We start from the raw sequence: 18,192 nt of genomic DNA, 5'->3' as shown, positions 1-18,192 counted from the left end.
CCTCTGACCCCAGCACAGTTTGGGCACAGCAGGCCTCTCTCCGTCTGACCCCCCATGACACAGTTTGGGTACAGCAGGCCTCTCTCCCTCTGAACCCCCCTGACACAGTTTGGGTACAGCAGGCCTTTCTCCCTCTGACCGCCCCCCCCCCGGACACAGCTTGGGTGCAGCAGGCCTCTCTCCCTCTGACCCCAGCACAGTTTGGGTACAGCAGGCCTCTCTCCTCTGACCCCTGACACAGTTTGGGTACAGCAGGCCTCTCTCCCTCTGACCCCAGCACAGTTTGGGTACGGCAGGCCTCTCTTTTCCTCTGACCCCAAGCCTCTCTCCCTCTGACCCCTGACACAGTTTGGGTACAGCAGGCCTCTCTCCCTCTGACCCCCGCACAGTTTGTGTACAGCAGGCCTCTCTTTTCCTCTGACCCCAAGCCTCTCTCCCTCTGACCCCTGACACAGTTTGGGTACAGCAGGCCTCTCTCCCTCTGACCCCTGACACAGTTTGGGTACAGCAGGCCTCTCTCCCTCTGACCCCCGCACAGTTTGTGTACAGCAGGCCACTCTCCCTCTGACCCCAGCACAGTTTGGGTACAGCAGGCCTCTCTCCCTCTGACCCCCAGCACAGTTTGGGTACAGCCCCTGACCCTTGGTGCAGTTTGGGTACGGGGCCCTCCGTCTGGTCCTCTGCAGAGTTTGGGTACGGGGCCCTCCGTCTGGTCTTTTGCACAGTTTGAGTACGGGGCCTCCCTCTGACCCCTGGCACAGTTTGGGTACGGGGCCTCCCTCTGACCCCTGGCACAGTTTGGGTACGGGGCCTCCCTCTGACCCCTGGCACAGTTTGGGGACAGGGCCCTCCCTCTGACGCCCGGCACAGTTTAAGTGTAGGCCTCTGATCCTCTGAAGGGGAGATCACTTTATTTAAATAATAATGGCAGCAGATACCTGCACCACGAGGGGGACATCTCTAGTGTCCTTCTTGGTGGAGGGGAAGCAATAGAAGTACATAAGTGAGAACGGAATAGAAGGATATGCTGATGCCATGAGATGAAATAGGGTGGGAAGAGGCTCGTGTGGAGCATAAACGCCGGCATAGACCAGTTGGGCCAAATGGCCTGTTTCTGTGCTATTAATTCTATGTAACATTGAAGTCCATGTTGGAGGGAGCATGGTGACCCATCTCTGCCTACGTTATGGGGAAGGTGGACACTGCAGCTCACTGCTGACTGGAGTGAGGACACCTTGTTACGGTAATCTTTATGTTGGCAAGTGGAGGGAAAGGTGATGCTGTGTGGCCATGCTAGGCAATGGAGACATTGTGCCACGCTATGGTGCACAGACGCAGTCGATCTATTGCTAACTTCTGCACGTTTCTCTGCTTTAGGATCAGATAACTATCACTGGGTACGAGAAAAATACAGAAACTGCCAAGGAAGCCATCATGAAAATTGTGACTGAGCTGGAGGAGATGGTATCCGAGGACATTACTCTCAACCACAGAGTCCACGCCCGTATTATTGGTGCCCGTGGGAAAGCCATCCGTAAGATCATGGAGGACTTCAAGGTGAGCTGGTCTGCTGCATTCTACATCGAGTGATTACACATGATTCTACACCTGAGGCCAAAATCAACCTTAGGCTGAGGGCAAAACAAGAAAGGGGAGTATCCTGAGAAAAAAGCACTGTTTGCAACTCCCTTGGACTTTGGCAGCAATGGTTCCTGCTTCTGATCACCGTCCAGTGGCTGGTGCTGGATAGTATGCTCGTATGGATGAAGACTGCATCAGACTGAGCTGTGATACCCCCATATTCCATTGTCATGATCAGATGCCATCCGAGCACTTCCTGTCAAGGGTCACGCATGAAACATGGGAACTTGGCTGAGGATCCGGCATCAAAGCAGTGTGTGACTGGGAGACAGTGATTGCAGTGTGTGACTGGAGCCTGGGGGATTGCGGGGCGTGCCCGGGGGGATTGCGGGGCATGCCTGGGGGATGTGGTGTGTGACTGGAACCTAGAGGATGTGGTGTATGAGGTTGCACAATGTCTGAATAGGGCAGACTTGATGGACCGGATAACCTTTTCCTGTCATTTTCCATATGATCATATGAGTCAGTGCTTTTCAGGAGAGAAGGAGTGAAAATGGAGGTGCGGGTGAATGACGCAAATAATTCTGATGGTTGGCAGCCTCTGTTGTGAGATTAAATGGAGTCAGTACTGCGTACGTGAGAAGCTACGTCATGGATATCACATTTGAGCAGTTGGTCACACCGCAGGCAAAGGTTGTACAGGCAGAAAGGGAAGGGGTGACCAACAGACTGAGTACTCGGCGCAGGCAGGTAGTGCAGGGGTCCCCTGTGGCCATCCCCCTCTCAAACAGATATACCGCTTTGAATACTGATGGGGGGGATGACTTACCAGGGTAAGGCAGCAGCAGCCAACTTCCTGGCACCAGGGATGGCTCTGCTGCACAGGACGGGAGGAAAAAGAGGGGTAGAGCTATAGTAATAGGGGATTCTATTGTAAGGAGAATAGATGGGCGTTTCTGCGGCCGCAAACGAGACTCCAGGATGGTGTGTTGCCTCCCTGGTGCAAGGGTCAAGGATGTCTCGGAGCGACTGCAGAACATTTTGGAAGGGAAGGGTGAACAGCCAGTTGTCGTGGTACATATAGGTACCAATGATATAGGTAACATAAGAAATAGGAGCAGGAGTAGGCCAATCGGCCCCTCGAGCCTGCTCCGCCATTCCATAAGGTCATGGCTGATCTGATCCTAACCGCCAATCCACTATCACAGAACCATCTCCTGAATCTAACAGAATTAGACACACGAAATAGGAGCAGGATCAGGCTACACGGCCCCTGGGCCCGCTCCGCTACCCACCGGGCCATGACCGGTCCGAACCTAGACTCGTGTCCAAATTCCTGCCCGCTCCCCGTAACCCTTAATTCCCTTTACTTCTAGGAAACTGTCTATTTCTGTTTTAAATTTATGTAATGTAGCTTCTACAGCTTTTTGGGGCAGCATATTCCATGGACCTACCACCCTCTGAGTGAAGTAGTTCCTCCTCATCTCAGTTTTGAAAGAGCAGCCCCTTATTCTAAGACTATGCCCCCTAGTTCTAGTTTCACCCATCATCGGGAACATCTTCCCCGCATCCACCTGATCCGACCCCTTCACAATCTTATATGTTTCAATAATTTCTGTGATTCCTGCTGGTGTGGCTAAAGCCACCAGCAAATGCACACAACAGACATGCACCTAGGGTAGATGACCAATGCCCATCAACGATGCACCTAGGGTAGATGGCCAATGCCCATCAACAATGCACCTAGGGTAGATGGCCAATGCCCATCAACAATGCACCTAGGGTAGATGGCCAATGCCCATCAACAATGCACCTAGGGTAGATGTCCAATGCCCATCAACAATGCACCTAGGGCAGATGGCCAATGCCCATCAACGATGCCTGAAAAGTTGGTGAGGTGGAAGCGTCAGCAGCTAATGTGTGGTAAACGTTTGTTAAGAGCCTCTTCCACTCTTCAGCATTGCAAAAGTACATCAGTCCCAACTATTGCCTTTGGAAAGTGGTGAACTCATGCTTGGAATGGATGGGAACATTGCCACAATCGGTACTCTGGTTCCCCATTCTCATTCACTACTTGGTCCATTTAGTTTGCAGACAAAGCAGGCGGATGGCACTGCCTGTTGGAGCATATACTAGTCACACAAGAGGGAACACAAGTTTGATCTGAAACTCTGCCCAGTTCAGACTGAGTGTTAGCTACTTTGGGGAAGTATCTAGAGGGCACAAGATGCTTTCCTGTAGGTTGGAGGGAAAATGGGTGCGGCGGTGGGAGATTCAGCCTCAGACACTTGGCACATGTCCGGGAGGATCTTGTACCCTTGCCCTCTAGAGTGCTGTTGGTATGTGGCCTAGAGAGAGCGCAAGAGAGGGAGTAGGGAAGAGAACATAACAATTCAAATCCACAAAAAAGAATGATTCACAGTCAACTAATATTTAATTACTGCGGGAGGCTGAAACACCAGGAAGAGATGATTGGTTGGTCTTGCATAGAATTTGCAGAAACAGAAACAGGCCATTCGGCCCAATAGGTCTATGCCGGAGCTTATGCTCCACATGAGCCTCCTCCCACCCTATTTACTTGTGACAAAGGTTAGTGGAAATCTGAAAAACTCTTCCCCCCAAAAAGCTGTTGAGGCTGGGGTCAATTGAAAATTTCATAAGAACATAAGAAATAGGAGCAGGAGTAGGCCAATTGGCCCCTCGAGCCTGCTCCGCCATTCAATAAGATCATGGCTGATCTGATCCTATCCGCCAATCCACTATGACAGGACTATCTCCTGAATCTAACAGAATTAGACACACGAAGCAGGATCAGGCTACACGGCCCCTGGGCCCGCTCCGCTACCCACAGGGCCATGACCGATCCGCACCTAAACTCATGTCCAAATTCCTGCCCGCTCCCCGTAACCCTTAATTCCCTTTTCTTCTAGGAAACTGTCTATTTCTGTTTTAAATTTATGTAATGATGTAGCTTCGACAGCTTTTTGGGGCAGCATATTCCATGGACCTACCACCCTCTGAGTGAAGTAGTTCCTCCTCATCTCAGTTTTGAAAGAGCAGCCCCTTATTCTAAGACTATGCCCCCTAGTTCTAGTTTCACCCATCATCGGGAACATCCTCCCCGCATCCACCCGATCCAACCCCTTCACAATCTTATATGTTTCAATAAGATCGCCTCTCATTCTTCTGAACTCCAATGAGTAGAGTCCCAATCTACTCAACCTCTCCTCATATGTCCATCCCCTCATCCCCGGGATTAACCGAGTGAACCTTCTTAGGACATACTTGCTCTCGAGTCAGTACATTCTTAAGTATGGACACCAAAACTGTATGCAGTATTCCAGGTGCGGCCTCACCAATACCTTGTACAACTGAAGCAATACCTCCCCTATTTTTATATTCTATCCCCCTAGCAATGAAAGCCAACATTCCATTGGCCTTCTTAATCACTTGCTGCACCTGCATACTAACCTTTTGAGTTGCGTGCACCAGGACCCCCAGATCCCTTTGTACTTCAGTACTTTCCAGTTTCTTGCTATTAAGATAATAACTTGCTCTACGATTTTTCCTGCCAAAGTGCATAACCTCACACTTTCCAGTATTGTATTCCATCTGCCAAATCTCTGCCCACTTACTTAGCCTGTCTATGTCCCCTTGCAGGTTTTTTATGTCCTCCTCACTCACTACTTTCCCTCCCATCTTGGTATCATCTGCAAACTTTGATATGTTACACTCGGTCCCCTCCTCCAAATCGTTAATATAGATTGTAAAGAGTTGGGGACCCAGCACTGACCCCTGCGGAACACCACTAGTTACTGATTGCCAGTCTGAGAATGAACCATTTATCCCAACTCTCTGCCTTCTGTTAGATAGCCAATCCTCTATCCATGCCAGAATATTACCCCCAATCCCGTAATTTTTTTATCTTAAGCAATAATCTTTTGTGTGGCACCTTGTCAAATGCCTTTTGGAAGTCTAAATACACTACGTCCACTGGTGCCCCTTTATCCACCCGATATGTTACTTCCTCAAAGAACTCCAGCAAATTTGTCAAACATGACTTCCCCTTCATAAAACCATGCTGACTTTGTCCTATTAAATTATGATTATCCAAATGTCCTGTTACTGTCTCCTTAATAATGGACTCCAAAATTTTACCTACCACAGATGTTAGGTTAACCGGTCTATAGTTTCCAGCCTTCTGTCTACTGCCCTTTTTAAATGAGGGTGTTACATTAGCAGTTTTCCAGTCTGCCGGGACCTTTGCCGAGTCCAGGGAGTTTTGGAAAATTATTACCAATGCATCCACAATCCCTACCGCCACTTCCCTCAAGACCCTAGGATGTAAGCCATCAGGTCCAGGGGATTTATCCGCCTTGAGTCCCATTATTTTACCGAGTACCACTTCCTTAGTGATTTTGATCGTGTTTAGCTCCTCCCCCCCCCCCCCCCCCTTTAGCCCCCTGTTTGTCCAGTGTTGGGATATTCTTAGTGTCTTCTACTGTAAAGACTGATGTAAAATATTCATTCAGTGTTTTTGCCATCTCCATATTTCCCACCATTAATTTCCCGGTCTCATCCTCTAAGGGACCAACATTTACTTTAGCCACCCTTTTTCTTTTTATATAACTATAAAAACTCTTACTATCTGTTTTTATATTTTTTGCTAATTTACTTTCATAATCTATCTTCCCTTTCTTAATCAATCTTTTTGTTATTTTTTGCTGTCTTTTAAAGTTTTCCCAATCCTCTATCCTCCCACTGGATGAAGTCCTAAAAGTTGAATATAGGGAGTTAGGTAAATTAAAAAATAGGACCTCAACGGTAGTATTCTCAGGATTGCTACCAGTGCCACGTGCTAGTCAGAGTAGGAATATAGAAGGATATTTCAGATGAATAGGTGGCTAGAGGAATGGTGCGAGGGGGAGGGATTCAAATTCCTGGGACATTGGAACTGGTTCTGGGGGAGGTGGGACCAGTTCAAACTGGACGGTTTGCACCTGGGCAGGGCCGGGACCGATGTCCTAGGGGGAGTGTTTGCTAGTGCTCTGGGGGAGGGTTTAAACTAAAATGGCAGGGGGTTGGGAACCTGAGCAGGGGGACAGAGGAAAGGGAAACGAGGATAACAAAAGATAGGATGGAGAAAAACAAAAGTGGCAGTCAGAAAAATCAACGGTTTAAATCAAACCTGGCCACAGTAAATAATAATTCTAATAGGTCTAAGAGCGTTAAAAAAACACGCCTGAAGGCTTTGTGTCTTAATGCGAGGAGCATTCGTAATAAGGTGGATGAATTAGCTGCGCAAATAGAGGTAAACGAATATGATTTGATTGGGATTACGGAAACATGGCTTCAGGGTGGCCAAGGCTGGGAACTCAACATCCAGGGGTATTCAATATTCAGGAAAGATGGGCAAAAAGGAAAGGGAGGTAGGGTAGCATTGCTGGTTAAAGAGGGGATTAACACAATTGTAAGGAAGGATATTTGCTCTGATGATGTGGAATCTGTATGGGTAGAACTGAGAAATACCAAGGGGCAGAAAACGTTAGTGGGAGTGGTATATAGACCTCCAAACAGTAATGCGGAGGTTGGGGATGGCATTAAAAGGGAAATTAGAGAAGCGTGCAATAAGGGCACAGCAGTCATCATGGGTGACTTCAATCTACATATAAATTGGGCTAACCAAATTAGTAACAATACTGTGGAGGAGGAATTCCTGGAGTGTATACGGGATGGTTTCCTGGACCAATATGTCGAGGAACCAACCAGAGATCAGGCCATCTTAGACTGGGTATTATGTAACGAGAAAGGATTAATTAGCAATCTTGTTGTACGAGGCCCCTTGGGTCGGAGTGATCATAATATGATAGAATTCTTCATTAAGATGGAGAATGAAGTAGTCGACTCAGAGACTAGGGTCCTGAATTTAAATAAAGGAAACTACGATGGTCTGAGGCGCAAGTTGGGTAGGATTGATTGGGGAATGTCACTCAAAGGGTTGACGGTGGATAGGCAATGGCAAACATTCAAAGACCGCATGGATGAACTACAAAATTTGTTCATCCCAGTTTGGCATAAATATAAAACAAAAAAGGTGACTCAACCATGGCTAACAAGGGAAATTAGGGATAGCCTAAGATCCAAGGAGAGGACATATAAATTGGCCAGAAAAAGCAGTAAACCTGAGGATTGGGAGCAGTTTAGGATTCAACAAAGGAGGACAAAGGGATTAATTAAGAAAGGGAAAATAGAATATGAGAGTAAGCTTGCAGGGAACATAATAACTGACTGTAAAAGCTTTTATAGATATGTGAAGAGAAAAAGATTGGTGAAGTCAAGCATAGGTCCCTTGCAGTCAGAATCAGGGGAATTTATAATGGGGAACAAAGAAATGGCAGACCAATTAAATACATATTTTGGTTCTGTCTTCACAAAGGAGGACACAAATAACCTCCCAGAGATGTCGGGGAACATGGGGTCTGATGAATTGGAGGAACTGAAAGAAATCAGTATTTGTAGGGAAATGGTGTTCGGGAAATTGATGGGATTGAAGGCCGATAAATCCCCAGGGCCTGATAATCTACATCCTAGGGTAGTGGATGCATTGTTGATCATCTTCCAACATTCGATGGAATCTGGAACAGTACCCATGGATTGGAGGGTAGCTAATGTTACCCCACTATTCAAAAAAGGTGGTAGAGAGAAAACGGGGAATTACAGACCGGTAAGCCTGACATCGGTAGTGGGGGAAAATGAGAGTCCATTATAAAAGATGTAATAGCAGAGCACTTGGAAAACAGTGACAGGATCGGACAAAGTCAACATGCATTTACAAAAGGTAAACATGCTTGACCAATCTACTGGAATTTTTTGAGGATGTGACTGGTAGAATAGATAAGGGAGAACCAGTGGATGTGGTGTATTTGGACTTTCAGAAGGCTTTCGATAAGGTCCCACATAAGAGATTAGCGTGTAAAGTTAAGGCACATGGGATTGGGGGCAAGGTATTGACTTGGATAGAGAACTGGTTGGCAGACAGAAAGCAGAGTTGGCATAAACGGGTCGTTTTCCGAGTGGCAGGCAGTGACTAGTGGGGTACCGCAGGGATCGGTCCTTGGACCCCAGCTAATCACAATATATATTAATGATCTAGACAAGGGAACTAGATGTAATCTCTCCAAATTTGCAGACGACACAAAGCTGTGTGGGAGTGTGTGAGGAGGATGCCGAGAAACTCCAGGATGATTTGGACAGGTTGGGTGATTGGGCAGAAGCATGGCAGATGCAATATAATGTGGATAAATGTGAGGTTATCCACTTCGGTGGCAAAAACAGGAAGGCAGATTATTATCTGAATGGCAATAGATTGGGAGAAGGGGAAGTGCAACGAGACCTGGGTGTCCTTGTGCACCAGTCGCTGAAGGTAAGCATGCAGGTGCAGCAGGCGGTTAAGAAGGCAAATGGTATGTTGGCCTTCGTAGCGAGAGGGTTTGAGTATAGGAACAAGGATGTCTTGCTGCAGTTGGGGAGACCACACCTTGAGTATTGTGTGCAGTTCTGGTCACCTTATCTGAGGAAGGATGTTCTTGCCATGGAAGGAGTTCAGCGAAGATTCACCAGGCTGATACCTGGGATGGCAGGAATGACGTATGAGGAGAGATTGGGTCGATTGGGCTTGTACTCGCTGGAGTTTAGAAGAATGATAGGGGATCTCATTGAAACTTATAAAATTCTGACAGGACTGGACAGACTAGATGCAGGAAGGATGTTCCCGATGGTCGGGGAGTCCAGAACCAGGGGTCACAGTCTAAGGATAAGGGGTAGGCCATTTCGGACAGAAATGAGGAGGAATTTCTTCACCCAGAGAGTGTTGAACCTGTGGAATTCTCTACCACAGAAGGCAGTAGAGGCCAATTCATTAAATATATTCAAGGAGTTGGATATATTTCTAAGGGGTATGGGGAGAAAGCAGGGACCGGGTACTGAATTTGGATGATCAGCCATGATCGCATTGATTGGCGGAGCAGGCTCGAGGGGCCGAATGGCCTACTCCTGCTCCTATCTTCTATGTTTCTATGAAACTACATTTTGGAATTTGTGCAATAAGTGGATTGTTATCAAAGGTTTTTCATACAAGCTTATCAAGCCTGCCCACAGATTGTTCACCAACAGGAGTGAAAAATGGGAAAACAAAGGACACGTGCCTGCAAGAGCATGGTTAAAGGGGCAGTGACTTGATGGTGCAGTTAATCATCATTTAAACACTGAATATGTTAACCCAGAGCTCAGCCAGAAATTCGATCCCCATTATCCAATCCCAGTCCGCTCACCCTGACTGCTGATTACTCAGCTTGTTATTGCTTTAGGGCACCCATCTATACCTGTTTCAGATCTGCAGTGAGACTGGGTAGGGTTATCACCAAGCCAAGGCTCTTTCTGTTGAGGAGTGAGGGTTGCCGAGCAAACAGGCGTTCCTGAGCCGTAGAGGGGTAGGCACAGACCCTAAATCGAAGTTGGGTGAGGAGAACAGAGGTGTGTAGGGATCTGGAGTTTTGCCAATTGGGGGAAGGAAGAAAGAGAGGGATATGATGGCATAGGTCCACACTACTGAAGCAGTATCACTAGAGAACTGGAAGCAAAACCTCAATCTGTTTAACTCTCCGAAAAGCTTACTGTAAATAAATGATTGCTCTTTCTGTGTTCTGTCTCTTTAACAAGTTTTAATGCCCCTCACTGGGATCTTACCTGGTATTCTCGCAGGCACTTTCCGAATATGGGTAATTCACACAATTTGTCTTTTGTTGTGATGAAGGTTGATATCCGTTTCCCTCAGTCTGGGGCAGAGGATCTGGACCGTGTCACTGTGACTGGTCTGCCTGAGAATGTGGATGAGGCTATCGACCATCTCCTGAACCTGGAAGAGGAATATGTAAGTACCAATTGAGTGTTGCTGCTCAGCCAGTACAGAGCAATACATTCCATTTAGCAACAGACCTTCCAACGACTTGCTACAGTATTGAAACCAGTCTTCATTCAGGGAACTCTGCGCCCCTCCAACTCTGGCCTCTTGGGCATCCCCGATTTTCATCACCCTACCATTGGGGGCCGTGACTTCAGCTGTCTAGGCTCTGGAATTCCCTCCCTAAACCTCTCCTCCTCTGTCTCTTCCTTTTAAAATGCTCTTTAACACCTATCTCTTTGAGCAAACCTTTTGGTCACCAGACCTAATATCTCCTTATGTGGCTCGGTGTCAAATTTTGTTTGATAACGCTCCTGTGAAGCACCGTGGGATGTTTTACTACATTAAAGGTGCTATATAAATGCAAGTTGTTGTTGTTCGATGATTAGACTGGAGTTGCATGAGCCCACTGAACCTGACTTCAGTTTAGCAGGCAGTGTACAATTCAAGTGGCAAACGGTTTCATTGCAGCATCCATCACTGCAGTGGGGAGAGCCAGAATCAGTTGGATTAAGCAGTCAGTTCTCCTAATTATTTGTACAGCCCCTTTTATAAGGAATGTAAATAAACGTTACAAGCTGTAAATGTGTTGAATTGGACAACAAACTCAACTTCAGTAGGAGAAGATTTGACATCCAATAAAAGTCAGCTGTTGCTGTTTGACTACAGGATTTTGAGTGTGCGATTTCGCCATTGTGAGTGTCCAGGTAGCTTTCGCTCATGTGCAAAATGCTTTCTGTCCCTTCAGATGTCGGATGTTGTTGAGAATGAGGCAATGCAGGCGTACATGAAGCCAGCATCGCGCATGGATGAACCGAAAGCCTCCTCCAAGGGCTTTGTGGTGAGAGATGCTCCATGGACTAGCAGCACGGAAAAGGTAAGGAACCTTCACGGTCAGCCATCTCGTATAACTGCGAGTACACAGGCATGCAAAGGGCTGTGCCTGTTTTGAGCTCGCGTGTCCTGGCAGTCCATGTAGGGTTACTGGAATACATTAATATAATTTCCATTTCAGCATATATAGCGACAGCCTTGGCCCCAAAGCAGCTCTTGCATGCATTCTGACAGTAGATCGAGGTGCAGCCTGTCTCTGTCAACCTGGAAATGGGCATTATGTGGACTAAGACCCAGAGGATGAGGGAAAAGAACATTTTATTTTTAAAAGAAGCGTATTTGCTAGTTTTCAACAATTGAGATATTTAAGTCTGAACGTGGAAATCAGTTGAGCCAACAGCGGATTATTGGATTGCTATCCAGCCCAGTTCCTGCCAAGTACTGAGGTTTCTCATTTTTTCGCGCGCTCACAATTTTCTTTCCTCCTCTCCTGAATGCGGTGACTTGTGCTTGACCAGTTCCACAGGAGTCTGGCTCACGACAATCGTGTCCACCTGGCCATTCTTCATGCAAGAACCTGGCATCTTAGCATGGTGCTCACCTGTAGGGTGACCATCTCAGCATCAATATCCACACACTCAGTGGGAGCAGATGACGTGATGTGGCGCATGAGCCTGGGTGATTCTCTCTACATTCCCTGACATGGAGGTTGGCCAGTTGTAGTGCTTTCTTGGCTCAGATTAACTTTTTGTATTTTGGGTTTTTTTAAACTTGAGATCCTCTTGGTGTGTGTTTATGGCTCAGTTCCACACCATGCAATACCCACTGACTCCTCGGGGGAGCCTTCTAAATCCTTAGCCTCCATCTCCAACTGGGCCAGGTTTGAAACCAGGGGCTAGATTTTCAGACAGTGTGTAGAAAATCTCAAGTTTCAAAGATGAAGGCGCCGTGTCTTACCCACTATGTGCCTGTCCAAAAGAGGAAACCTCCTCTAGTCTTTGATTTGAACCTGCGTTGAATTTTTCAAATCACCAGTTTATAATTGGAATATAATCACGTTTGTGCTTTGATTTACTTTGGGGAAATTTGATGTCATTTATTTTCTTTCTGAATTGCTAAGTAACTTGAATTCTTAATCTCCCCAGGCTCCGGATATGAGTAGCTCTGAAGATTTCCCGAGTTTTGGTGCTCCGGTTGCTCCAAAGACTTCACCATGGGGACCGAAGAGGTTCTGAGCTGGAAGAAGCTCCACTCCTCCTGCCCCACCTCCCCCATACTGCTGGGCTGCCAAGATGTGCTTCCTGTTTGATTCCAATTCAGCAGCCTAGCAAATAATTAGCATAGCAAAAACTACTTCCTGTGTCACAATCGTTTCCAAAAACACAAAACGCCGTGATTGAAGGTCATACAGTACTCGTGAGCCTCATTTATAACCACGCAATCGCGTGCTCTTAAACCCCCCACGGCATTCCACATACCCTGACAAACACAACTCAATTTGGAAACAGCCCGGCGCTGACTTTTAATTGCTAACCTGTTTCACATGCAGCGGCCCAAATTGTAACTTTTATCCAGACTCCACACTAGAGACACAACTTGGTCCGCAGTTTATTTCAGAGTCGAATCGACATTTGCAGGGATTTGAAGCAAAGACTGCATGGGGTTGTGGTCTCCTGTTTGCCCCTGGAGCCAGCATCCTTTTGCCTGCCTTTGCAGTTTTCCTGGTAGAGTGCAATCGCTTTAACCCTTCAGCTGCCAGTTGCCATGACGCCCTAAGCCCATTTTGACACCTGTGCTTGGAACAAGGCTGGGGATCTGATCGGCAATCCCAACTAAACCACAGCACACAAAACTGACGTAGACTGACCCCCTTTAAACTAAAACCTGAATCCTAAATTGGCCATGTTCCTCCCGATCAAGTAGACCCTGTGGTAGCCCATTGTTCCAGGGTCACTCAACATTCATGGCCTCTTTGTTGCTTCCTCCCATCCTCGGGGATAGGCCATTGTGCACACAGTGATATCGCTTTGTCCAAAAATGAGGCCCTGAACAAACCCCTAAGCACAAAGTGTAAATGGAGCTCTACTTACCATAACAGGGCCAACAGCAGATGAGCGCTGAGGGGATTAAAAAAATGCAGAAATAAGCCAAATGGATTCTCTTAAATTGTCCCACAGCCAAAGACTCATTGGCTGACTTGCCGTTTGCAAACGGCACAAAGCCAGGGCAGTGACTGATGAGCTATCATGAAGGGTGAGGCCTCAAACTTGCAGCCTGCTCCTATTGCAAAGACCCCTGAAGTGGTGGGTTTATTTCTTCCTAAACTTATCTTTCATAATGCAGATTTTCTTTTAATAAGAAATTTTGGTTCCGTTGAGAAAACCTGAGACAAATTAGAATGACATATGTTTGTTTACCCTTGGCTTTACTTAGTGTTTCTGAACAGTTTCCGTGTACAGAAAAGGCACTAAATTATCAGAGTTTTGTGCATGTGTATATATTATACATATCTCACATACATGATATTGACTTAGGGCCAGTCAGTGCATCAATTCCAAAGAGCTTGGGAGAGGCTAAATTATAGAATGTACATTCTAATGTCAATGTACAAAAATATACCGCCTACTTGTATTTTGATGTAAACAGTATCTTAAAGGGGAAAGGGAATCTCTCCCGTCCTAAAGTGGAATTTGTTTTCTCATGCAGGTAAGGACTGCGCAAGTCAAAACAGTAAGAAGGGGGGAAGCTGTGCAATTCCCCCGCCAACACTACAGGTTCTGGGCCAACACTGTCTGGCCGGTAAATTCCTAACAAAGCGTGCACTCGGTTAATCCACGCACAGCTTGGCCAACCCTCTTGCACAGTACAGTGTACCCAAAAGGTTGGGTACAAGACAGGGGTGGGGAGCGGAGAGCAGACTGCATGGCCTGTGAAAGGGAAGTGCATCTTCTGTTATAGCTTGGGTCTCACCCACCATCAGTAATGCCACTTCCCAGCGACTGGGTCCTTACTACCTTTATGGGGTGGGGGAAATGGGGATAGAATGAGTTAGTCGTCCTTTAGGGTTGGATGGTTTGAGAAACTGAACTTGCTGAAATCTAAAAAGAAAAAAAAACTTGACAAAAACACTAAGGTATTGGAAATGAGGTCATCTCTTTTGATTTTAACTTCTCCCTGTTGTCACTGGTTCCCCGCAGTCTCACTTCACTATGAAAGAGACTTTTGCCTCAGGACCTGCAGCCCAGAGAGTTGAAGCCATTTTATTTTCAGACTTTTGTTTCCAAGTCATTTTTCAGTGTGGTTTCTGTCGACCTAATGGAAAACCCAGTCACGTCGCTGTGAATTTCTCTTGATTCTTAACCTTAGCTGGTTCTGATTTTGGAGGGAACCTATCTTTTTAATCTTGCTGAATACTGGTACTAAATTGATTTGTAATCAATTGAAAGTCGCCGAGTTTGCTGAGCATTCCTGTCACACGTGTAAACCAGAAGAGAAAAATTCAGCCTTTTTTTCCCCTTGTACCCTTTACTGCCCCCCACCCAAAAAAAAAAACTGGTTTGATTAGGTTCTGATCCGGTTGACAGCCGTTATCAGGCTGTTTTCCTACAATTTGCCTGGAGACGTAGCAGTAATTAAGTGGTTTCTGAATGGGTAACTGCGTTAGATTAGTGGCCCCTTATGTGTAGGGACGTACTGCCTCTCTCAGAACCTGGCTATCTTTTTTTAGTCTCTTTGTTGGCACTTTAAACCCGAGGTGGGACTACACTTGTGTACTTGCACGCCTGTGGAGTTTGCACCTTGCAGATTTAAACAAAATTTGTAGATTTCTGTTCAATAATAATTTGATTTCCTGGGGTGAAAAATGGCTTTTCTTTTGAAACAACTTGCTAATCTTCTCAGGGCTTCAGTGTGCAATTCCTTTCCCTGGCACAGGCTGAGAACGCTAGCTGAAGGCTGACTTTCCCCTAATGTAGAGGACAAAGTGGAAATAATGTACCAAGATCACCAGTGTGCATATTTGGTACCACATTCTCCAACGGAACACAGCTCAGCCAGTGTTGCCAGCCTGATGGCACAATATAGGTTCAGCTTACTTTCAAAGTCAATGTCCAAGCTGTAGGTACCATGTCCTTTTTATTTGTCCTTTTGTTCAAACCATCAGTGTTCCAATGCCATTTTTCTTGTCTGCTATTGACCCCTGCCCTGTTGATATTATAGTTAATGAAGGATTTGAGAAACAGGCCTGTTTTCACTGCTCACACCTGTTCAAGTCTTCCATGTTGATGCAATACAAAGAACAAGCAGTTTCCATGTAAGACCCATTGGCCTTAACTCTGAATGGAGATATGCAAATGTACAGGAGATATGGATGACACTGGAATTTTATAAATCCAAAATAAAAAATTGAATAACTAGTGTTTCTGGACTATTCACCTGTGGGGTTTTTTTTGCGAAGCCTGTGTAAAGACTAGCTACTACAATGTGTGAAATTATCATTCATCCGGTTTGCTTGTGTGGTCTTGGCAGTTGACATGGATAGAACAAAGGATATCCACCAATGTAGACTGTGTTTTGGCAACAAAACATTGGATAGAGCAGTTACTAAGCAACATATGGGTTATGAAGTAGTTGTCGTTTTTGAGCTGGTAATAATCACCAGGGTAGATTGAGGTTGATTCTACTATTGCTACAGCCACATCATAGAAACAAGTGTAGGCCACTCAGCCCCTTGAGCCTGTTCTGCCAATTAGATCATGGCTGATCTGTATCCCAACTCCATTTACCCACCTTTGTTCCATATCCCTTGACAAAAGTCTTTGGCCAGCAGGCATGTGATTTCTTTCAATACTATTACCGTTATGTTTAGTCTCCTTAACCATTTAGGTCTGACTTTCGGTATTCATGTTAATATGGGGTACATCTCATTTGCACACTTAAAAAAATATATATAAATTCTTGCTAAATATTTATGCTACAGTGTCATTTCTCAATGTGTTCTTATTTTACTCTGAAGTTTGCTCTCTCAAAATCTGGTCCATCCATTTGCCCCTTTCTCCAGGCCAGCAAGCAGGGTTGGAGCTAATACTATTTTAATCACTAGTACGCCTATGCTGTCCAACACCCACCTTGTTCATCTTGAGCTTATTATTAAATAATAGTATCCAGTACACCCCCTTCCTCAGCCCTCTCCAGGAAGCTCCTGCAGCATACTTCCTCCTTTTGGAAGATCCCAAACATTCTTGGCTTTGGGGTAGTCAGATTCACCAATAGTTGATATCTTTTCACTCTTGGGTACTCTCCTTGTTCATGCAAGTAATCCCACTGAAGTAGCCTCCTTTTACAGTGAGTCTAAAGGCTACTCCCATTACATAGAAACTTTGATCCAACCACAGGAGATTTTATCAGGTGAATGATGCATTTTAAAGCATTCGGCTGCGTAATGTGGATTGTCTCTGAGCTGTCCTCGGTCATGTACTGGTCTCCCATACAGATAGAATCAGACATATCCCAAGTGCTTGCGTACGGGAGGTACGGCATTTATGACGTATCTACTATAGCAGTTTTTAAACGCAAAAGGGAGCAGAACTGCTCTTTGAGTGTTGACCATCACATGCAAAAAGGTGTTAAAAGCCAGAAACATGTTTAAATGTGAACTCTATAATTAATATTTAAAATTCCAGTATTTCCCTCACTAGTAAACCTCCATCCAGTGTGTGATCCACGTGCTGCTGTGTTGGACAAATATGGTCACACATCAAATTAGTGGATGGCATTGATTCTCTCTCCCCAGTACATTCTGGGACTGGTTGCTACACTGGCTGTTTGTGCTCTGTAACTACAATTAACTTGCTGCAAACATTTGTGTCCCACTAACAAATCTCCACTTTAATTGAGCCAAAATCCTCCACAAAAGTTTACAGCACAATCTGATGTAATTCATCTTCCCTGCAGAAAGCAGAGGTGTTAGTTTCCAATCACGATTGATAAATGTGGGAAAATTAAAGTAAAAAAAAATGCAGGGGCATCCTCCCATTACTTTCTCCCCTTCTGAGGACAGTGACCCATGTGAGCTTTATGCAAGCTAATTCCACGTTGATCATTCCACAGGCAGGCCAGATCCCATTCTTGCCCGATGGCCACTGGCTGGCGATCAATCCTCCCATTGTTTGGCTTGGCTAAGCGACCCGTTATTTCTTGGCTTATGTTTATGCTTAGTATTGCGAAACCTGTGAAAGTATAACTGCCATCATTGTCCATGGTAGAGGAACGGGAAGGTACTTTGAAGGAATGAGGGGTGGGCAGGAGGAGAAGGGAGAACCCAGGGTGGCATTTCATCAGGGGAGCGGGTAGAGAGTAAAGAAGCCAAGAGCAGCACGCTGGGGGTGGGAGGAGAGTGCGAGCAATAACTAACGATGGAGGACATGAGAATGCTGCCATTAACTGAGCTGGGGAGGAAGTGCCAGAGGGATGGAGAGTGCCAGCATTAACTAAGAGCAGAGCGGAAGCGAGGAGTATGTCGGTATCAACTGAGGCAGGGGGGCAGAAAGAACATGCCGACATTATTGAGGGGGACAGGAAGGAAAGACAATGCTGGTCTCTACTGAGGGGGGAGTAATAGAGTCAGGAGAGTGCAGGTATTAATCAAAGGGAGCAGGAGAGAATGCCAGCGATGAGGGGGGAGGGGCGATTGTACCACCCTTAAGGCAGCGGAAGGAGCTTGCCAACACTTAACTGAGAAGGGAAGACAGGAAGGAGAGCACAGCCATTAACTCGAGGCTCATCCTGTGCCCATCTCACCCTATTTCTCTCGTGCCCTC

General features: G+C 46.1%; 1 protein-coding gene across 1 annotated transcript in view; it reads left to right on the top strand.

The window, feature by feature from the left end:
* LOC147116093 (vigilin-like) overlaps positions 1-15,792 on the top strand; it is a 97,136-nt gene extending 81,344 nt beyond the window's left edge. The window contains exons 25-28 of the mRNA XM_085990815.1: positions 1,378-1,557; positions 10,394-10,510; positions 11,289-11,417; positions 12,520-15,792. Coding sequence (XP_085846941.1) covers positions 1,378-1,557; positions 10,394-10,510; positions 11,289-11,417; positions 12,520-12,609 — 516 coding nt within the window. The 3' untranslated portion in view covers positions 12,610-15,792. The remainder of the gene's footprint in view (positions 1-1,377; positions 1,558-10,393; positions 10,511-11,288; positions 11,418-12,519) is intronic.
* The last annotated feature ends 2,400 nt before the right edge of the window (positions 15,793-18,192 follow it).

This window comes from Somniosus microcephalus, chromosome 6 (assembly GCF_052327205.1).
Source record: "Somniosus microcephalus isolate GS21.2 chromosome 6, FLI_Smic_1.0, whole genome shotgun sequence".
Classification (NCBI taxonomy): Eukaryota; Metazoa; Chordata; class Chondrichthyes; order Squaliformes; family Somniosidae; genus Somniosus; species Somniosus microcephalus.
This window is presented reverse-complemented; position numbering and strand designations above follow the sequence as displayed.